Here is a 23,089-nt window from a genome sequence, read left to right on the forward strand (position 1 = left end):
TTTACTAGACTGGGCTCATTTACTGTTGTTGTAATCACAGGTAGGCCACTGACACTTGCAGCTGTTTTTTTTTTTGTAAACGTCACTGTGAACATGTGTACCACGTGTTTGTAAATGTGGTGCTTGGTGTTACGTCACCATTTCGAGTGGGAGTTGAAGCTTTCGAGCTGTATGGCTTTCGTTTCTTAAATATAGATTGATTTTCCGACAAAGGTCACGCTAGAGTGCGAAATAGAAGGCCTTTATACGTTGCGCTAGATTGCCGTTGCTTTGTTTTTTTGGTAAGTAATCGCGGTTTCAGAAGAAATGAGCGTTGAGGCGTATGGGCCGAGCTCGCAGACTCTAACCTTCCTGGACACCGAGGAAGCGGAGTTGCTTGGAGCAGATACCCAGGGTTCGGAGTTTGAGTTCACCGATTTCACCCTGCCAAGCCAGACTCAGACACAAGGCCAGACTCAGAGTCAGCTGGACAATCAGGTATGTTCTATCGATTTATTTTAAGCATTTGTCTCACCTCCCATTTCCAACATGAAATCAGGTTAGCCAAACATTCGCCAGCTAATGTAGCATTAGCCAGTTAGCTAGATAGCAACTGAAATTGCCTGGCGTGCTGCGCATCGAAAAATGGACAGCCGTGTTGCTTATAGCTTGTAAAGATAACTAGCCAATAGGCTAGTTGTATGTGGCTGAGTGACGTTAGCTAGATTGAGGTGTGCATGCATACTGAACCTGACATTGGCGTATCATGAAACAATATTGCAATCCAACGTTACCCTGGAGAAAGCTGAAATGCGGTTTGTATGCTAACCTTAACGTTACACTTTCCCGCTAGATGAGTACACTGTAATGTCTGCACACACATCTGCCAAACGGTATCATTGTGCTTGTCGCAATACGATAACATTGGAGAGCTAGCCATCACGAGCACACTGAGATGTTCTTTAAATCTTTAGTACTGTGAGTCGTGCATTAATAGTTTTGACTGCTGGCTGACCTGGCTTGCGAGGTCCTGGTGCCTGGCATTTGTGTCTTCATAATGTTACTGCATGACAGTTTCCACATTGTGATGCTATCCGGCTTTGTCATTGGTCTAGCCAGCTAACCTATAACCTTTGTTTTGTTGACACTGTCATGTAAATGTTTATAGGTGAATGATCCTGATAGCGTTTTACAAAATGGTGACGACTCTGTTGTGAAAACCAGTCAGCTTCTTGCCGAACTTAATTTTGAGGAGGACGAGGAGGACACATACTACACTAAAGACCTCCCGGTGCATGCATGCAGGTAACTTATGTTCAAGCTGGAAGGGTTTGGGTTACATGTAATAAGGCAAAATTAGACCCCTGCGTGATTTCCTGACGTGTCTTGTCACATTTTGCACTGTGGTGATTAACATGTATATTTTATTGCCCACCTGAAGCTACTGTGGCATCCATGACCCGGCCTGTGTGGTGTACTGTAACACAAGTAAGAAGTGGTTTTGTAACGGACGTGGCAACACCTCTGGCAGGTAAATAGATTTGTGTTGTTTGAAATATTCAGAATATGGATCAGTTTCTCCTGCATGAGGCGTGAAGTCGTTGTTTTCATGACATCTCTCTGTAGTCATATTGTGAACCATCTGGTGAGGGCGAAGTGTAAGGAAGTCACTCTGCATAAGGACGGCCCCCTGGGTGAGACTGTGCTGGAGTGCTACAACTGTGGATGCCGCAACGTCTTCCTTCTTGGCTTCATCCCAGCCAAGGCGGACTCTGTGGTGGTCCTGCTGTGCAGGTAGGGGAGAGGACCAGGCCAGACAGAGATGGTAGTGGATGATGCAGTGAGATACTTGCCCATGCAGAGCTGATGGACATCCATTAAAAAGTAAATTGATGGTGGGATTAGCAATGTTAGGCATGGGAAATTAATTCTAATGCATGTCTGTGGAGAGCAGATCGATGGGTGGCGTGGTGATGGGATTGTGTATATAATGTGTATCTTAATTTTAATCTTAATTGTTATTATTTTTTACACCTCCGCAGGCAGCCATGTGCAAGCCAGAGCAGCCTGAAGGACATCAACTGGGACAGCTCGCAGTGGCAGCCGCTCATCCAGGACCGCTGCTTCTTGTCCTGGCTGGTGAAGATCCCCTCGGAGCAGGAGCAGCTGCGGGCACGCCAGATCACCGCCCAGCAGATCAACAAGCTGGAGGAGCTCTGGAAGGTACCGGTGCGCCAGCAGCATAAGCCTGGCAGAGTGCCCCCAAACACATGGCCTCATAGAGTCATTAGAAGTGTACTAGGTAGTTTTTTTTGTCAGAAAGTAAGAGTAATGCATCTAAAGAGATAACAATGATGTAACTGTGGTGGCACCACAAAAAGAGGCTTTATGCTATTATCCCTAAAGCAGTATTTTTATCTCTCAGCTCTGGTCTTGGTGTTGTGTTGTAGATGTTAACATTTCTCGAGCCAAAACATTGACGTTGTAGATGCTGATAAAGAAAAAAAAAATATTTGGGACCACAGTCGTATCACTCTTGCCTCAGACTTGCATCACTATACCTGATGGGGTACAACAAGCACTGCATAGCACACTTTAGAATAGCATTTTTAGTTGTAAGCCTACTGCCTAGCCTGACGAGCCAGACCCACATCAAGATGTAGGGTCTGGGGACTCACCGTTCGCAGTGCTCAGTCCGAGGGGCGCGATAATCGGTTGTCTTTCAAATTCCCTCTGCACGCAATAGGATAGCGCTACAACTCATGAGTCCCATGCGTTTTCCCACCAGCGGAGCTAGTTGACTAGTTCAAACTTTTGCCAACTTAAAAAAAGCTTAACTCGTGTCATGCTGTTCGCCAACAGCAACAAGGAATTCACGCAGAACCGTTGCAACTCTGCCATCAATCATTATGTTAAGCCCGCCTACCGACTCTACATGATGTGATTGGCCTTATCAAAGCTTAATTTTTCCAGCTCGCAAGCCAACGGAGAGTTGCTCGACTAGCTAGGGTGCGTCTAGATTTCTAGGCTACCTACTGCCACCTTCCGCACTGTCTTTTGTAATTTCAGTTAGTGCAGCTAGTCAGACAGCCAACTGCTCTGTGTTTTGAATGTTGGTGTTAAAAGTTTGGAGCGTATGGAGTGTGCTGCTATTAATGTCATCTGTGGTTTTGAATGCAGGAAAACCCCACGGCCACGCTGGAGGACCTGGAGAAGCCCGGCGTGGACGAGGAGCCTCAGCACGTGCTCCTGCGCTATGAGGACGCCTACCAGTACCAGAACATCTTTGGCCCACTGGTCAAACTGGAGGCCGACTATGACAAGAAGCTTAAAGAGTCCCAGGTCAGTCAGCTCCACGCTGAAAATGGTGGACTTGTTTCTAACTGAATGAAATCAGGCAGTCAGTCACTTTGCTGGTTTACCATGTTGAAAATATGTTTTATTAAGAAATAAAAGGTATGACTTATTTTGCTGTGCTAATTTGTTATATTTCTATTGTGCCCCCCCCCCCCAGACCCAGGACAATATAACAGTCAGGTGGGACTTGGGGCTGAATAAAAAGAGGATTGCTTATTTCACCCTTCCCAAGACGGACTCAGGTGGTAATACTTTTTTTGTAACATCCTCCCCTTCCTCCTCCTCCTCGTCCTGCTCACCAGTGGCTCATACCCATTCCATCTCGGGCCTGCATCTCCATTCGTGTGCACGTGCACGTGTCCACTAGTGCCCGTGTCCAGTCCATCAGTGTTTGTTTGCAAGTGCAGTGTGGTGTGTCTGGTACTGTAGTTGTTAACATGGTCTTGTGTTGCTTAAGATTCCTTAAAGGTGAAGTCAGCGATTGGGCAGGAAGTTGCGTTTGTTTATGTTTATGTTTAAAAATATTAGCAAACGCTTTTTTCCAAAACAAGGAACATTATATTTGAACCAGAGACCAAACGAAACACACCAGAGAGGTAGCTCACCCCTCCCTTTAGTAATCCCAGAGAAACTCCACACAGGGTTTTGTTTTTGTTTGGGGGACAGGCTGCCCTCATTTAGTTTGTTTCCAGTTTTCGGAGCCTGGGCTGCCTACAGGGACTGGATTGTTTTACAGTGTACTCACGGATTGGGCAGCTAGCGGATTGTGAGGGAGTGATTGCTGAATGTGACAAAAAATGTCATGGGCTTGAAATCGCGTACAATGGCTGACTGCAACTTTAAGGTATTAACAGTTTTGTTGGCAAAAGACACATCCAGTCTTGCTAATTCTTCTTTTCCTTCCTTCTCTTTTCCATTGACCCCCCCACTCCCACCATCTCCCCCTCATCTTCTTTCCTCCACTCTCTTCTCTTCTCAGATATGCGTCTGATGCAGGGGGATGAGATTTGCCTGCGCTACAAAGGAGACCTGGCTCCACTGTGGAAAGGCATTGGACATGTCATCAAAGTCCCAGACAGTATCCTTCATTCCCTCATCGCCCCCGTCAGAGACGGTGCGCTGCAGAGCCTCAGATTTCTGTGTCTTGTCTTGGGTGTGCTGGGGGATCCTAGGCTTTTGTTTGAGGTTTAATTACTCCTTGACGTAGGCTGTTAAGATTATGGAGACGAAATTGCCATTGAGCTGAGGAGCAGTGCTGGAGCACCTGTTGAAATTCCTCACAACTTCCAGGTTGATTTTGTCTGGAAGTCCACGTCCTTCGACAGGTAATTTCTCATTAACAGGTGATTTCTAAGTAACAGCTAGTTCCATTTATACTACTATTGTTTAAATTGGATGGCTTTCAATGTACATTTATTCATTTTATCCAAAGTCACTTACAAAATGAAAATTAACATTCAAACTATATTGCAAAGGAGACCTTAATTACCTTAACAAAGAGTTAATAACTACACTACTAGAGGATGAGAGTGCAGAAGTTAGTAGTTAGTAAGTAGTAAGTACTGACTATTAGTTGAAGTTGTCAAAGTTAGAAGTCTGTGGTCTAATGTTTATACTGCTTAAAGAATGCAGAGTGCCCTGAAGACCTTTGCGGTGGACGAGACCTCCGTGTCCGGCTACATCTACCACAAGCTGCTGGGTCACGAGGTGGAGGATGTCATCATCAAGTGCCAGCTCCCCAAGCGCTTCACTGCCCAGGGTCTGCCCGACCTCAACCACTCTCAGGTCAGTGGCACACAACACAACACCAGGCAACCACTCCAGCTTGTGTTGAGCTACCGTAAAACTCCAAATAATAGCCCGGGCGTTTATTTTCCCAAATCGCCAAACTGCACCGGCTAGTATTAGAGACAGGCGTCTATATGAGACAGGCCTTTAATTCCCTTTACACAAAACTTTTCCTCTGCAAAGATGGAAAATATTCACACTGAAAGGTCATATTTTGTCACTAGCAAATATAGCCTATATCGGTCCTTTGTCAAATACAGTTGCATTATCAGCCCTGACCAAAACTGTTCAGGAATTATTTATGCAAAAGTGGAACGTGCTTAATGTTTAATTCTCCCTCCTTTTCGGCACAAATGAAACAGCATGAGAGAGCATGAACCATATTGTTTCTCCCGTTTTGTATTTGCCAAATTTGACAACAGTCTACATTCAAATCATAGCCTACTTCCAGTCGCGCGTGAACATATTTTTGACCAGGGGTGCTGAATAACAAAATAATCATGGATGTCCGACGATTTCTTCCCCAGCATATTATTCGAATTTAGACAGCTAAATACGCCATTTCACCGCCGTGTATGAGTAGGTCTAAGAGTGAGAAGTTTTATAATGCCCTGGGCAGCCACATTCCACTGCAACTATGCGCAGCACTTGCCACTACGACTCATCAATAAAAACTGTGCGCGCACACACCAGTCACATAGAAGCGCACTTGACTTTACATCATAAACCTATTTCAGTAGGTTATATAGCCAGAGAATGTCCGTAGACGGGCTCTGATATAGCCTAGTCTAAGGTAAATTCCTTTTCTGACTTCTTTCTCTTTATCGCCATGGCATTTAGAATAAAGAATAACGTTCGCGAACCGTTCTGGTTTTGTTGCCAGCATAAAAACAAGCTTACCATCGGCCTATCCGCAAATTTTAAACAAGGGATGAATTGAACGATGACGAAGTCGGACATATAGGCATAGTTCATATTGGGAAAAAAAGTTATACAATTTGGAACTCTAGCTCTTCCCCACCGCAGTCTTTTAATGCCATCTAATCATAACGTGCGCAGTCTGCGCCATACTTAAGCCCAAATCACACCCAAGATTCGCAACGAGATGAGCAGCAACTTGATGCAACATTCTAAAACCTTGCAACTGTGACCAGACGTGAATGCTTTGCGACGGCTTGTAACGACATGCAACATCTAATTCACACTGCTGTAACCTCCTTTCTGTAGCGGTTTCGTGTGATTGCAAATCTTTAAACAGACGATCTGACGGGTTTTAGAATATTAAATACAACCCGAAACTAAAAAACAGACCAGGCCTCTACTGGAGACCGGCCTTTAACCCAAACCTGTAGCCACGCCAGGCGTTTAAAAGAGACAGGCGTCTCTTAGGGACTCGGCGATTATTTGAAGTTTTACGGTATGTTCTCCTACCACGCTCAGGGAATACACAGGGGGTTTAAAGGACTAATTAAAGATCTGCAGCTGTTTCTGCACAGCTAAGTGCTAAGTGAATGAGGGCCTTGGCTAGCTACAATAATAATAATTAGGGTTCGACCGATATGGATTTTTTAGTACCGATACCGATTTTTTTCCCTTAGCCGATGATTTTCTCGAGCCGATATTTGGAGCCGATACTGCTTTTATTTTGCTCCCTCAATTTACATCATAAAAATGACACATAATTACACAAATTATGATAACAAATGTTATAAGTCTCAATTTAAAAAAGGAACATTTATTGAACTTATGGATGGGTGCACTGGATATGGTTAACTGTGCAAAATGCTTTCATCAACATCTTACAGCCTTGATGATGCATTGCTTGCTGACTATAAGACATAATTCAGGTCATCACAAACACATTTGTCAACACATTTAAATACTTTAAGAAAACAATAAGCCTGAAAAGCTATTGAAATAAAGTGCTTGATTTGTAATTTAAGACTGCATGGTTTCATTTTTTCTATGTCTATATTTTTCTAAAAAAAGCTGCAAGATTTGTCAATCACAGAACATAAATCAGCCGAAGAAAATAACGTGGTGTCCGATGTTTCTGTTCTAAACGGCATCAACGTCAAAAGGTATAAAACATATCTCTCAAAGTTTTAAAATATCTTCTTCCGGTAGCGCAGCACTCTCATATCGCTGTGATGCGTGTGTCTCACAGATACACACACAAACGTCTGTTTGGTAGCTGACGAACAACTATTGAACTGGATTGATAATGATAACGTTAGCAAACGGCTCTAAACAAGTAAGGCATACACGGTATGTCTGGTACATGGTAAACGTTAACACGAATTAATAGTTAACTACATATAACACGTCTCTCATTATTAAAGCTTTTATCACTGTGATGGCAACTCCGCCCAGCTCGAAGGGAGAAGGGGAGGGAGACGCACACACCACACGCGTCCAAAACTCAGCCAGGTGGTCGCTGAATAAAACTACCACAAATATCACGGAACAACGTCGGCATTACTTAATCATATGATTGACCAGTGTTCGTAACAGCTACCGCTACCATACGGATAGCCTACAACTTAGCTATTTACAGCTCCCTAAATACAATGGCAAGCAGTTTTATAGAAGAGACATTCAGGGAGGGAGACACACACACACATCACACGCGTCCAAAACTCAGCCAGGTGGTCGCTGAATAAAACTCCCACAAATACCACGGAACAACGTTGGCATTACTTAATGACCAGTGTTTGTAACAGCTACCGCTAGCCTAGCCTACAATTTGCAGCTCCCTAAATACAATGGCAAGCAGTTCTATAAACGAGGCATTAAGCATTAAATAAAGTACCTATCTATCTATCATTCGTGTTTTCCATTTGGACCCACAAACTTGCTTCCACCTTCAAAGTGTATGGCAATATTTAGCTAAGTCAAACAGTTAAAAGATGCTTTGAAAGTTTAAATTTTACTGTTGTCTTGAAGAGCAGGCTTTCAGCACTTGTGGGGGAGGGGCAGTCTGCACGTAAATTGCAGCTTCTCCAGCAACACAGAGCTGCCTGTGGACACCTGTATGTAAATAATGCGGGGGAAAAACTATCGGCGAACGCAGCCGCTTATCGGCCGATGCCGATACACGTAAAAAACGTAAATATCGGCCCGATATATCGGCCGGCCGATATATCGGTCGATCCCTAATAATAATAATTGAAACTGTGTTGTTGTTATTGTTGTTGTAGGTCTATGCTGTGAAGACTGTCCTGCAGCGTCCCCTCAGCCTCATCCAGGGTCCACCTGGCACCGGCAAGACAGTCACCTCAGCAACCATTGTGTACCACCTGGCCAGACAGGGCAATGGGTAAGATGTGCCCACACAGCACCTTTCACTTCTCCCCAAAGACCTCGCTGCACAGGGGCCTTTACTACGAAGGGAGCTTAACCTACCCAGATGTAACCCAGGGTTACTTTGTTAAACCGGGGTTGACAAAACCTGGCTATCTTAAGTGGTGTTAATCGGTATTACGACGCTTATTAGGAAGTTGATTTGTTGAGCCGGGGTTAACCTAATTGGAGTTTGTGCGCGTTCACATAAAAGGGGCGGGTTGCAGCGCAAGTCACCACTTTCAATGATGACGCGATAACCTTATTTTACGGATGAGGAATGCACAATTATTATGACAAGTTACGAGGAATTAAAACCCACTCTACGACAAAAATCAAGTACGTCGGCAGCAAAAAAAACAAGGCAAGGCTGTTGGCAACAACGTATCGGGTAGCCTAAATGCCGGAAAGTACATTTTTATTTCCACATGTTCCTCAAACATGTGTTACAGAGGATTAATAGCTTGCGGAATGTCTAAAATTAGTTCAAATAATTAAATTGCCTATTTTGAGTTCATAAAAAGGCCTACAGATTCAACACAATTCAGAAGTGGGCAGATTAATAAGGATAATTGAATGTTAAAGTAGCCCCCACTGATTTAGTAGCCTATGCCTAATCCTGTGAACATTTCAGATGCAACACCAGTGCCAAACGCACATGGCAGCAGGTGAAAATGAAATACAAAAACATTATTCAGAATGGTAGCTTTATATAGTTATAGCTTGCATTAATATTTCTTAATTATGAAAATATGTTGTATGCTTATAGCCTTCACTTGGCCTCTGTTTTACAGCTAACAAGAAAAAGGTGTCTTTGAACACTACTGTAGGAGGAAAGGCACCAGAGTGTTTTACAGTAGCAGAGGAGTTGGCCATTGCAAATAATAGTGGAAGGTCGATTATGGAGGGGGTTGAGGGAGTCATTCGGTCGGATCCTGGTGCTGTGGAAATGTGCAGCCTTTATGTGCAGGGTAATATGACATTCAAGTTTTATGTTAAAATGGTGATTTTAATTTCCTGTATGTCCGATTTATTTTCGGACATACAGGCCTAGGCCTACTCTTGCTCATATGTTCAGCCTACTGTAGGCCTATGTCCAATTTATTTTCGGACATACATGCTCAGATGTTCAGCATCACCGATGGAGTAATTGTCCACTGGCAAAATATCTCAACGAAAGGCACATTATCTGCTCTATCGTAAGGGCATTGCTACGGCGGGTGACATTAGAGACATCTGCCTCGATCAGCTGACAATGATAACGAATTCCCTCGGCTGGGAATCTATATCTTTCATAAAGAATACTGTCCGGTAATGTCAGTGGATTCTGGCGGTCCCTAAAAACCCTCGCCCTGCGAAGGGAGCCCCTCGCGATTTGCGTTCCAATGTCGTATGGATCATCCAGGTGCGCAGACATTGTCTCGTGAGAAGTTGTTAGTGGAGGGGTGGTACTTATAAAGGGTGTGGTTAAACGGAAACCTCGGGTTAACCAAGAACATAATCTGCAGCGAAAATTGCCATGGCAGCATACCTCGGTTAAAACCTATCCACCTTTCCTAGTACAGGGGAATGTAACGGTATGAAAATTTAACCTCACGGTTATAGTGACCAAAATTATCACGGTTTTCGGTATTATCACGGTATTTCTAAAAGTGTGTTCATTATGTTCAGAAAGCACTGATAGGCCTACACAAGCTGAAATAGTTTCAAAAAGTGTTCTGTTCACTTTTTTCTTCATGTTTAATTGGCTATGTGCTTATAGCTTAACTTACCCTACCATAACTTGGAGTTTGCTATTTCTGTTATTTGGATGCAATGAGTGAGACCAAAGTAAGCGTTCAAAATAAAACTTTAGGCTACTGTATTCTCCTGATAACGTGAGTGGAATGGATTTAATGTGGACGTGAACATAAAAAGATGCAGAGTGGCTACATGATACAGTGCACATTTTGCGGTGAAAAAGTTCCGCCTTTTAAAATCAGGTGTAGCCTAATCCGAATCGTAGTTAAAACCATCAATTAGACAACAGAATCAGTAGGGTACCAGTTCTGTTCCATTGTACCAGGCCTACTGTATGTCAAAAGCAGGCTCAGATGAAGCTGGGAAGGATTAGACACATGGTTTCCACACCGCGGTAATCAACAGTGATAATCATGATGTTTGAAATGAAAACGGTAATTATAATCGTCAACATTTTTATCGTGGTTTACCATTATACCGGTAATCGTTACATCCCTAATCGGGAAGTTACGCCACACTTGATCAAGTTACTCTCGGAAGTTACCCAGATAAGCCAGTAACCCCGCTTCGTAGTACAGGCCCCAGGTCTGCGTGCGTGTGTGTGTGTGTGTGTGTGTGTGTGTGTGTGTGTGTGTGTGTGTGTGTGCCCATACATATGTATCTGTGTTGGTGTTGAAGGAATGTTAAAATTATCTGTGTGAGTTGGTGCACATATGTTGTGCACAAAATCCATTTTTGTGTGTGTGCGCGCACACGCTTATGTGTGTCTCTGTGTGAGACTGCGTGCATATTTGTGTATGTATGTACATGTTTGTGCTTATGTGTGTGTACCCTGTACCCGCAGGCCTGTGCTGGTGTGCGCTCCCAGTAACATCGCTGTCGATCAGCTGACGGAGAAAATCCACCAGACGGGCCTTAAGGTGGTGCGTCTCTGTGCCAAAAGCAGGGAGGCCATCGACTCACCTGTCTCCTTCCTAGCCCTGCACAACCAAATCCGCAACATGGACAGGTAACACACACATACTTACTAGGCAATGATAGTGATAATACTTTGCCTCACAGATACAACTAAATGAAGTAGTGCCATCATAAAAACAACATTGAATAGAAACATTGGATATAGATGAGGTGGAAAAAAGATGAGTTATAGAAAGGGCGATGTTTATGAAGCCATATTTCATAGACATTATTGATGATGATATCTTTAAAAAGTAGAGATGCCCCTTTGATCTCTGATTTGTTTTTAAAAGACATCTAACTGTGTGTGTGTGCTGCTGTTTGCAGCATGCCTGAGCTTCAGAAGTTGCAGCAGCTGAAGGATGAGACTGGAGAGCTGTCCTCCTCGGATGAGAAGCGCTACCGTGCCCTGAAACGCACCGCTGAGCGGGAGCTCCTAATGGTACACACACACACACACACACACACACACACACACACACACACACACACACACAGACTTGTTGTTTAACAAGTTGCCACACCTGTTGTTTATCCCCACATTCTTTGCGTTCGATGCCGTTCTAAAATCCAGCACAAACATACACCTTGACTGCATTCCATTCTATATTACTGCGCTACCATAACTTGATACAAAAGTTAAAGTAGCTGCGTCTCGACAGATTCAGATAGAGGAAATATATTTCTTGGCGGAAGAATGATTATCTATGAATAAATCGTTACATTTCTCGTTGCTTTGCCTTTACTTTATGAAACTTTGCCAAGTATTTATAGCAACAGTTAACAGTTTTCAACAGAAAAGCAATAAGCCACTCGAGTCCGTAGGTTACGCTGATTCTACAACAGCTAAGGGGGGTTTTAGGCACTCCGCTAGTGCGTTGTGCCTAACAACGCCCCTTAGCTGTTGTAGAATCAGCGTAACCTACAGCCTCTCGGGGCTTATTGCTTAATTATATTTTCCTAATACTAATCAGTTGTTTATTAACATGTAATTTGTACTTGTCCTCTGATGGTAAGTGCTGTGCGGAGCGTAATCTCTCGTTTGGTTCCTCTCCTCTCCAGAATGCAGATGTGATCTGCTGCACGTGTGTGGGCGCAGGGGACCCACGGCTGGCTAAGATGCAGTTCCGCTCCATCCTCATCGACGAGAGCACGCAGGCCACGGAGCCTGAGTGCATGGTGCCCGTGGTGCTGGGGGCCAAGCAGGTATGGGGCCACAGCCCGGGGCTCCGCTCATATATAGCGGCAGTGTGCAAGTGATTGGACATCCCTCCACGGGCAAATGACATCAAGGCATTTGGCTTTGTTGAAGTGAAAAAAGAAGTGATTTAGCTAATGTTGACCCTCTAACCGCAATATTGCGACAAGCGTCATTACTAAATAAAACAGACGATAGACCCGAGTACAGTGTAAAATCTTATTTGTACTCTTGACCACTAGTTGGCAGACACTTAGAGCTTCGATTCAAGCTCGTCTGTGAATGGAGGTGCGTCTTTGCGACAGTGTCCACTAAGCATAACATGCTTATTTCGACCCTCTGCCCAACATAACTGGAGGTGCCAGTGGCAATAGTGATGATAGTGTTCGTAATGGACGTGGTATAGACAGCAGGGGTTGTAAAAATAGGGCTCTGAAGAACTACAAAGTCACTCGCCATAGGAACTGATTTGACCAGGCTACTTTATTGTATAGTAGCATAGGGTTTGTGATTATAGTAATAATTTACTATTGTTGGTTTACATGTGACTGTTTTCCTGTTAATTTGTTATGTGGGTGAAATGACAAAAGTAAAACTGCTCAAATATGTTCAACATCTAGTATTTACTGAAATGGTCATAATTCACGGTGGTTACCATCCAGTGACGTCATAATATGCAAATTAGATGAGTACATTTACCCCCTTCATGAACTTTTGTTCATACTCAATGATTTTCACATTTACAGTAGGACTTTATCTCTGACCACTTGCAAGCCATGGCCCTTTGAAATTTTGATGTAAAAATCCAATTTATTTTTTTTAAACCCTGGCGGCTAAAGGGTTAATGCAGTATTTCCTCTAGTTTTTTTTAACAGTAGGGGTAGCCAGCCCATCTGCACCCACAATCTCCTGCCCTGATTCTGATACCATGGCGGAAACACTGTAATGTACTATCTTTTATTTTTAAACATTTGTCTGGGTGAAAAACAGCACTTATTTTGCCAGGGCTGCTCAAATGTGCTCGCTGAGTCCCATTGACTTGGGAGTTAAATAACTAAGTAATAGTAAATTGTGGAGGGAAGAGGATGTTGATGTTTTTTGGATTATGTTGCTGTAACTCAATGGTTTTGTTTGTGTGTGTGCGCGTGCATGTGTGTGTGTGTGTTGCGCAGCTGATCCTGGTGGGAGACCACTGCCAGCTGGGTCCGGTGGTGATGTGCAAGAAGGCGGCGAAGGCGGGCCTGTCCCAGTCCCTGTTTGAGCGTCTGGTGGTGCTGGGCATCCGGCCCATCCGCCTGCAGGTGCAGTACCGCATGCACCCCGCCCTCAGCGCCTTCCCCTCCAACATCTTCTACGAGGGCTCGCTGCAGAATGGAGTCACCGCCGGTACGACCCCCTGGCTGCCTGTCTGTCTGTCTGTCTGTCTGTCTGGCTCTCAATTTTTTTGTCTTTCTTTCTGCCTCTCTTTCTGGTTTGTTCTCTGTCTTTCTTTCCACATTTTCCGTCACCCTTTCTGCAGGGATTTATTCACACATTTTTTACATTTTAGTTTTTGAAGTTTAACTTTCCAAGAACTTTTCCTCTTCTTTTAGAAGAGGGCTACTGAACGTAGCCTGTTACTGCATTTACAGTACAGTGACACAGTGGGAATCCAATTAAATATTTCATAGCTTGTATACTACATTAAATCTCTCTATGAGGCTGGGTCACTCTGCATTTAACTGCTGAATCTGTGAAATAGCACATAGTTACATCTCTCTCTGTTCATCTCTGTCTGTGTCTGTGTGTCCAGCGGACCGCATGAAGAAGGGCTTTGACTTCCAGTGGCCACAGCCGGATAAGCCCATGTTTTTCTACGTGACGCAGGGCCAGGAGGAGATTGCCAGCTCAGGAACCTCCTATTTGAACAGGTGTCGTACGTTAGCTCACCCGGCCCCAAGGCCTGTTAGCACCCTCAGTCATAGTGCCAGGACAGCAGTAGGCTTTGGTTTGGCACAACTAGCTTTTAAAAGCCAAAAGGGAGTGAGCAAAGTTAAGAGATGAACAATATGTATCATGCATTGACTTTGTCATTTGTAACTAGTGAATTAAAAAAGTTTGGCACTGTTTAGTTCCTATTGGGTAATTTCCTTTCCTCATTAAGAGGGTAGCCAAGATTTTTCACGTTGATGTGGTGAATTATGTTTGGGATGAGAGGTTCAAAATGTTCTTGCATGGTGATCTGAATTTTGACTCCTTCTGAAACGGTGTTATTTATTTACTTACGGATTTATGTATTTACATACGTGCAGGACCGAGGCAGCAAATGTGGAGAAGATCACCACCAGACTGCTGAAGGCCGGAGCCAAGCCTGACCAGATCGGCATCATCACTCCTTATGAGGGCCAGCGCTCATACCTGGTGCAGTACATGCAGTTCAGCGGCTCTCTCCACACCAAACTCTACCAGGTATAAACTACACACAACGCACAACACACACACACGCCATTGTCTAGGAGGCTTGCACTAGGAGGGTGGTACAGGCTCCCAACATGAACAGACTCATGCAGACAGGCAAATAATTCCTTTTTTTTTTCTTCCTTGCTTTCCCTTCATTTACTTCTTATTCTACCTTCTACTAGTCACTAGTTACAACTCCCTTGTTGCTATGGAAGAGTCATAGATTACTATATTATGTAATTATTACTATGTTTAATTGTCCTCAATTGTAAATGTGTGTTTACTCCAAATTAATGATTCACCTGTTTGAGGATTTGGGTCTGTTTTTGCACACACATCTGAAAATCTGAGAGAGAATCACAAAGAGCCACTTTTACTGTTTGTAATATGGGTATGGATAGTAATGCAGAGCCTGATGTCCAAAGAATCTGAATGTGTGTGTGGACTGTGCACTGGACATTGGTTTAGTGTCTGGTCTGCATTCTCTAGGAAGTGGAGATTGCCAGTGTTGACGCCTTCCAGGGCAGAGAGAAGGACTTCATTATCCTGTCCTGCGTACGAGCCAACGAGCACCAAGGCATCGGCTTCCTCAATGACCCTCGCCGCCTCAACGTGGCCCTTACCAGGGCCAGGTAAGGCACTCCACCAGCTCTGTCCATCTGCATTACACATGTCCTTTTATAAACAAACATACAGCGATAGACTTTTAGTCTTACTTTTAGTAAAGACTCGTATTTCTCACAAGAAGCGATATCTTTAGACCCGTGCTATTACTCATGATAAAGCACGTTTATCTGGAAAAAAACAACAAAACCTGTACATAGCCATTAGTTACACCTGGTCACTTTTGCCTGAGCAGGTACGGTGTGATCATCGTGGGGAACCCCAAGGCCCTGTCCAAGCAGCCACTGTGGAACCACCTGCTGAACTACTACAAGGAGCAGAAGGTGCTGGTGGAGGGGCCCCTCAACAACCTCCGCGAGAGCCTCATGCAGTTCAGCAAGCCCCGCAAGCTGGTCAACACCATCAACCCGGTGAGTATCTCCTCACAGGTCAGCAAGCTGTATTGCACCACCGGCGGGGCCGGGTGCGTTTCCCAAAAGCATAGTTGCTAACTACAATGAATCGACAGTAATTGAGTCACACGTTACAAATCAGTAACGATACAGAAATATGGTGTTGACTTTCGGTCCTATTTCAATCACATTTTAGTAAGAGCTAACAAATATGCTCTTATTTTTTAATTTTCCAAAATGAAAAACGTGATATGAAGTTTAAGTGTTTGTGCATGCGTAACTCAAATTTAGGGATTCACATTTGGCAGGGACACTACCAAGGTAGTTGCTATCATAGTTGGCTTTGCTTTTGGGAAACTGACCCCTGGTCTGTAGCCAGCTTGCTACCAACCCTCCTACATAGGGTTTTGTTTGTATGATTACTCTGGTAGCTGAGTAACAAGACTGGATAAATCAGGTCAAATGTTGGGCTGACTCTTTGTAAAATGCCCCCACTGACAACTGAGCCCTGGATGCTTATATAGCCTTCACACTGGTCCCTTTTGTTCAAATGCTTTGATCATACTGTGCTAGTTACATTGAAGTAGCACAATGTAGGAATGATCCTTTTCGGCAGTTTTCAACGTACTTGCAAGTACAGCAGCAAAATAAGTTTGAAGTCTTTTAATGTAAGGTAAAAGAACTAAATTGTGTTGGTTTAACTCATTTTAATTTATAATTATTATTATTATTATTATTATTATTAATAATAATAATAATAATAACTCGTTTTAATTCATAATTCATTTTAATTAGTAATTCATTTTATCTCATATGTAAGAAGGTATCATGATCGGTGGTGGAAGGCTGGTGGATTTCTCTGAATGCTGATGTGGTGCTGTGTTTAACCATGTGTTGTTTGGTGCGCTTCACAGGGCGCCCGTTTCATGACCACAGCCATGTATGACGCCAGAGAGGCTATGATCCCAGGCTCTGTGTACGACCGGAGCAACGCCGGTGAGTATTTATGCTTGTATTTTTGTTTGTTTTGTGTTTATTATAGCCACTGATGACTAACACAAACTGCAGCTGTACATTTGTGGTACTAGTGGCTAAAGGAAGGTTTATAGTGGTACATTGTGGTACTAGTGGCTAAAGGAAGGTTTATAGTCGCCGGTCCTGGTCTTGCGCACGCAAGTGTGACGTCAAAATGACGTCGAGCCATGAGCCATGAGATGGGTTGGAATGTGCAGAATTAAGTAGTCAGTTTCTTAATGCAGTTACTGGACTTACATTAAACGAGGAGAGATAGATTTCCAGATAACCAGTGTTATAATAGTTATAACCACTCCAGGTTGCCACTTATAACTGAAATATTACATTGAAGTGGACTCACTGCGGGATGATACTGGTCTGTGAATGCATGTCTGTGGATGCATGTCCATGGCTCCTATGAGATGCAGTGGAAGGTGATTGTGTGCCTTTATGCCCTCGCAGGACGCCCATCAAACATGTACTTCCAAACCCACGACCAGATTGGCATGATTGGCACGGGGCCAAACCCCATCGCTGCCATGAACATCCCCATCCCCTTCAACCTGGTGATGCCCCCCATGCCCCCCTCTGGATACCTGGGACAGGTCAATGGACCAGCGGCAGGTACAGCTACCTCACATTCACTATTTAACATTCTGTTACAGGAAAACCGAAGAGCGGCCGGGGGGGGGGGGGGGAGATTCATCTGGCCATACTGCTCATGTAGTCATTTGTAAGAGGAAACCAAGCCAAAGGTTCACATTACTGAGTGACAGAAGGAGTTGTACAGTTCTCAATGATCTTTGTTTATGATCCTGGTGTGTTGCCTTAAAAGTAATATCAGGTTTAAGTTACCAAGTGAATAAAGGTGTAAAATTACCAAATGTCTCTCTCTCTCTCTCTCTCTCTTTGTTTCCTTTGTGGTTTTTCAGCACAGTAAATAAATACACCAAAAGTAAATCTTTCAAAGCGGTATCTGGCTCTACTAACCTTGTGAAGGCTTAAGAAAATCCCCGTCTCAGGAAAAAAAAACTCCCCTTCATGCGTTCTCTTTCAGGCCGCGGGGCTCCGAAGGGGAAAGCGGGTGGGCGCGGTGGGCGCCAGCGCAGTCGTGGCATGGGGAACCACGGCGGCGGGCAGGCCACCATGTCGGGCAGCCAGGCGAGCCAGGACCTGGTGTCCCAGCCATTCTCCCAGGGCCCCCTGACGCAGGGCTACATCACCATGAGCCAGCCCTCACAGATGAGCCAGCCAGGCCTGTCCCAGCCTGAGCTCTCACAGGTCAGTCACACACACACACACACACACACACACACACACACACATGTGTACACACACACACACATACACACACGTGTACACACACACACGTGTACACACAGACACACACATACACACACATACACACACACACACACACACACGTACACACACACGTACACACACACACGTACACACACATATGTACACACACACACATATGTACACACACACACACACGTGTACACACACATATGTACACACACACACACACATATGTACACACGCACACATACACACACGGTGGAGTTATCTTCAGTCCTACTTTAGCCGCATTATGGAGTTCTACCTAACTACTAGACCACAGAAGTACACAGTGCATAGTCTGCATGGCTTGTGGGAAAGACTGTTTACATGGCTTGTGTGTGACTGTTTATTTGCCCTCCACATGCCCATCATACCTGGAGTAGGTACTAATACATGTATCTTAGAAAGAGGCAGATAATTTTGCTTTATATCTGTACTTCATATAAAGGTCATCACTTACACAGTGCTGTTTGCTTTCTACACATTACAGTTAATGTACTTGCAAACATAGCATAGTTGTCTGCAAAGTCATTTTTCTGTTAGTAGTTTGTTATTGAGCATTGTTCCTGGGGAAGCTGTGAACCTAACCTAAACACCTAAGAACATATGGCATGACAAAGTCTCTCACAGACACCTTTTGGGATTCTTGCACTTATCCACTGGTTTGGTTATCCCAAATATAGGACAGTTACCTGGGTGACGAGTTCAAGTCTCAGATCGACGTGGCTTTGTCCCAGGACTCCACCTACCAAGGTGAAAGGGCATACCAACATGGTGGAGTGACTGGTCTGTCACAGTACTAGAGTGTAAGTCAACACACATCCCTCTGTTGCATATATATCAGAGGTTCCCAAACTGTGAGGCGCGCCTCCCCTGGGGGGCGCCAAATAATTTGAGGGGTGGCGCGGAAGGTTGATTCAAAAAAGAAGGAAAAACGTTTATTTCATGTTAGAACTATCTATGTTTTTTTCCAATGATTATGTAATTGTCAACATTATAAAATCGAAATAAATCATAGAAGAGATGTATACTAAATCTTTGGGATAGTGGAAAGTATTATTGATCCCTATCCTGAGTGAAAATGTATATGTGCCAAACCTCATAACGTAATTTAGCAACAGTGCCGCCAGCCGAGCTAGCTGCAAGTTACCAGTGAACGGTAACTTGCAGCTCCAAGCGGATTTGTACACGCAGCCTTACAACACTGTTTACAGCTCTTCGAGTCACGGTAAAATGTATTTTTTGGTACATAGCTAATTTAGATAAACTTATGGAGTGGGTGCTTGCGTTTCTTTAGGAATCCGCTGCCTTGGTTTGTATAGAAATGAATATTAAGTGACAGATACACGTAAGAGGTTGGACGTAATATGTGACGTTCCGATAGCTAACTTACTGTAAAATGGACAGATTTGTCACATTTTATTGCTGCACGGCCCGAACCTGATATGGGCAACAAAGCCAAACGTCCAAAATATGACCGGGGGGGGGGGGGCGCAGAGGTGTCAATGTTTTCAGAGGGGAGGCCGACATTGATGGAGTTTGGGAACCCATGATATATATGTATAATGTGTAATACATATGTTTATTATTCAGTATATATGTATGTATATATACTGAATACATTTTTTTAAATATTTGTCATTAGTTTTATTGACTATCTAAACTGCAGTCCTGTAGAATATGTATTGACGTGAGCTGTTCTGTGTTCTGCCTCTGCAGGTTGTTGGACAGGGAGCTAGGCTTATGCTGAGCTTAGTTCCTCAGCATTTTAAATCTGGGTAATAATAACTAAAGACCAACCACGGATGCCCGTTTTCCACTGTTACAACTGACGCACCGCGGTGTGAAAGCAACAGGAGCGAGAAACCAACCAATCACCTGAGTGAAAAAAGAGAGAACTACTAAAGAAGGGGATAGCTGGACGGGATGAGGAAGGAGAAAGAGTGGAACAGAGAGGAGGAAGAGACCCAGGCAGAGAGGACGGGGAAAGAGAGAGAGAGAGAAAGAGAGGGTGTAAAAGGGACAAGCCGCTGCTCGCACGCGGCTGTCAATAAGCGGGGGGGACCCGCACTTGACGGGGACGTGCTGTGGGAGACTGGACAGAGGGGCGGGAAGAAGCGCATCGAGAGGGATCTTTCTAAAAAGAGAGAAGGAAACCGAGGAGGCAGAAGAGGGGGACCCACTCTCTTCACCTCTCTTTTGGACAGAAAGCCCACCCCTGTCTCATCGTCTTCCCCGATTGCCCATCCACTGACCCCACTGTGGCCGATGACCTTTCACCCCTCTTGACCTCCCCACTCCACCCCCAACCCCCAGAAAACCCTCCGCGAGGAGCGAGTGCGGTCAACCAGCCTCCCTGCCTGAGCCGAGAGACGGTGAAGACTCAATCTCTCGCGCAGTCCTGCGAAAGCTCACACTTCCGCCTGCTATGAGCTGATATACCGAGAGAGAGAGACAGAGAGAGAGAGGGCGAGAGAGAGACTACATGGAAAAGACAAAGGGCAAAACCTGAAGCAGCTCATCTGGGGAAAATCTTCTTTTCCCACCTCAAAGTTGATCGGAAGTGCTTCCGGGTTCTCATGTCTGAAGTCCAGCACACGTTTGAGAAGATGGCATTTGGTTTGAGGGTGCTGGAGTGCTCAAATCTCATCTCAAACAGTGCTGTGTTGTGTTGCGTTGCGTCACTGAAGGACGATTCAACTTTGAGGGAAGTTTTTCTGCACAGAGTCTGTCGTCGCAAAGGTTTTGGGGGAAAAAAGGGAGAGCTTGCCAGTGTGTTGCTAGCTTTCCAAATGAGTCTTTCTTTTTTTAGGTGATTCACAAAGGAAAAGTGGTAGTCTCATAGTGGCTGTAGGTTTTATGTTGTTTTGTTCTGTTTTTCTTTGTCTCGAGTTAAGGTGTTGAAACAAAGGGGCAATGTAATGCGAGACAGAATTTGTTTTGTTTTTTCTTTTAAAATCAAATTTTTCACCAAAATGCAAAGGTCTGGAGAACCCACTTGGCTTTTGAAGTAGCAGAAGTTGCTTGCTTATCTTTCTTTTCATGGGATCTCCTAAGCAGCCTCAACTTTGCCATGCCACCTTTCCCCACGCCTATGCCCACACAGTGCCCGTTGAAATGCCAGCCGCGTCCACTGTCAGTATCTTTACAAGAACTTTCCGATCGGTAGAACCGTAACCCGCCTGGAAAAGGTACAGAACCTGCGCTACCAAACAGATGGTGTGACTTTTCTGTAAATTTATGTGAAAGTATCGTGCATGACCATTGTGTGGAACACGAAATGGCCGACACTGATGTTGAGCATAACCCTTTGGATGTAAACTTTTTGCGAAGTGCAGTCAAGATGGTCTGGTTAAGGCAATCATGAATTCTTTGTGTTATTGTGACATGCACCTGAAGGTCTCTTTTGTTGCGCAAGTATCACCTTGTCATTCGACATGCTCGAAAAAATTATTTAAATCCAAGAGGAATAGAGGTGCTTGTGACATTTTTTTTCCAAAAAGTAAACTTTTTGGCCAACAGATGTAATTGATGTTTGACATGAGTGAGACTAGAGGGGACTTTTTTGAAGTTTGGATTTGTTTTGTCTTTGGCTTTGCTTTTCTATGCTTTGTTTTTGAAGCTGCAGTGCTTGTAACGAGTGTGGCCAGTAGCTGAAATATCTACCAATGGATCCGCATTCGTTTTTTTGCTGTGATGTTTGTAGTAGTAGACTTGGCGTTCTGCTGTCCAGCCTTGGTGATGTTGTTATTCATTTTGCCTATGAGTATCATCCACAGACTTCTTCACTCTTATTAATGCATCTGGACCGCCTCATGTCATACTATGGAGCAGTCTGTCATCTTTGTTTTTTTCATCACTTTACAGTTTTCATTGTTTTGTCAAATATCTTGAGAGTGGCGTCCACTATTTAAACAAATATATATAAAGCCCATATTTCCCCAGCCTGTCGGCTGTGCCACATTCATTCTTTTTTTCCCATCTCTTGTCATGATTTGTCATTCTGTTAATTATTGAACCCTCCATTGGTTTGCCGATGTTTCGTATCCCACTTTTTAGCAAGCAGGAATCACGGTCGTCCAACACCTCTAATGGTGCTATGTACGTCTGTAAGCTTTACGTGTCCCATTGACAATCATCACCATGTATTTGTTTTAAAGGTGGCTGAACATTGCCATTGTCGTAGTAGTGACTATTGAATGTTTTGCTGTTAATTAAAGAATGCATTACCATCAGCAAGGATAGTAGGATGCTTGTGGAGATTTAGGGGGAAAACATTTGAGTTTTACCTCAGTTCATGGCCATGATACCAAAATCAGTGATATATTATAATTGAAAGAATGTGAGAATTAAATCTTTATGAAGCTATGGGATTGGGAAGTTATGTTTTTATGTTGCCCCCCCCCCCCCCCCCAAAATGTATTCTTTCATATCTTTTTTTCTTCAGTGGGCTTCATGGCAAATCTCATTTGTTACAATATAAGCTAAGATAAAATTATGATTCCTATCAAGAAACACAAACAGTTGTCATGATGAAATAGTCGGCTGAGTACAAATAAATTGATATGTCCGTTGTTACAGAAGGGGGTAGCAGTAACCCCAACAGCAGGCAAAAATGACAACCACATTTGACCTTTGATGGTCTTGAAACCATCCATATGTTGTCTGACATAAAACCATGATAATGACAAGTAGACAACATTGTGTCATTCATTTTCCATCAAGTCCATAATGGTTACACCGTATTGTAATTAAAATACATTTTATTGCATTGCAGTCAATCTTTAAATTGTCATTGTATCCCCTCAAGCTGTAAGTAAAATGTTAAATAAATGGCTTCATTTCGCTTATGCTGAATATCACGGATTCCGTGATTTTATTTATTTTTTCATTTTTATGACTGAAGATGATT

The 23,089-nt window shown here is 43.8% G+C and overlaps 1 protein-coding gene across 1 annotated transcript; it reads left to right on the forward strand.

Moving 5' to 3' along the window:
• Positions 1-147: 147 nt before the first annotated feature.
• On the forward strand, positions 148-23,034 carry upf1 (UPF1 RNA helicase and ATPase). The gene is made up of 24 exons (XM_076293820.1): positions 148-477; positions 1,148-1,284; positions 1,421-1,510; positions 1,606-1,773; positions 2,022-2,202; positions 3,160-3,321; positions 3,494-3,581; positions 4,316-4,414; positions 4,553-4,661; positions 4,962-5,121; positions 8,325-8,443; positions 11,051-11,215; positions 11,491-11,605; positions 12,226-12,369; positions 13,534-13,747; positions 14,154-14,271; positions 14,653-14,809; positions 15,290-15,432; positions 15,660-15,834; positions 16,731-16,812; positions 17,293-17,454; positions 17,888-18,111; positions 18,861-18,983; positions 19,897-23,034. The coding sequence occupies exons 1-23, from the start codon at positions 307-309 to the stop codon at positions 18,978-18,980; spliced, it is 3,303 nt and encodes a 1,100-aa protein (XP_076149935.1). The 5' UTR covers positions 148-306; the 3' UTR covers positions 18,981-18,983; positions 19,897-23,034.
• The last annotated feature ends 55 nt before the right edge of the window (positions 23,035-23,089 follow it).

The sequence above is a fragment of the Alosa pseudoharengus genome, unplaced genomic scaffold, assembly GCF_046254945.1.
Source record: "Alosa pseudoharengus isolate Yale_2024_CS ecotype anadromous, Long Island Sound unplaced genomic scaffold, YU_APseudo_1.1 YU_APseudo_1.1_scf_2, whole genome shotgun sequence".
In the NCBI taxonomy this organism is placed as follows: Eukaryota; Metazoa; Chordata; class Actinopteri; order Clupeiformes; family Clupeidae; genus Alosa; species Alosa pseudoharengus.

Coding starts and splice junctions, on each gene's coding strand:
- upf1 (XM_076293820.1), top strand. CDS start 307: ATGAGCGTTGAGGCGTATGGGCCGAGCTCGCAGACTCTAACCTTCCTG. Junction 12,370..13,533: donor TGGTGCTGGGGGCCAAGCAG/GTATGGGGCCAC, acceptor TGTGTTGCGCAG/CTGATCCTGGTGGGAGACCA. Junction 18,112..18,860: donor CCCAGCCTGAGCTCTCACAG/GTCAGTCACACA, acceptor TCCCAAATATAG/GACAGTTACCTGGGTGACGA.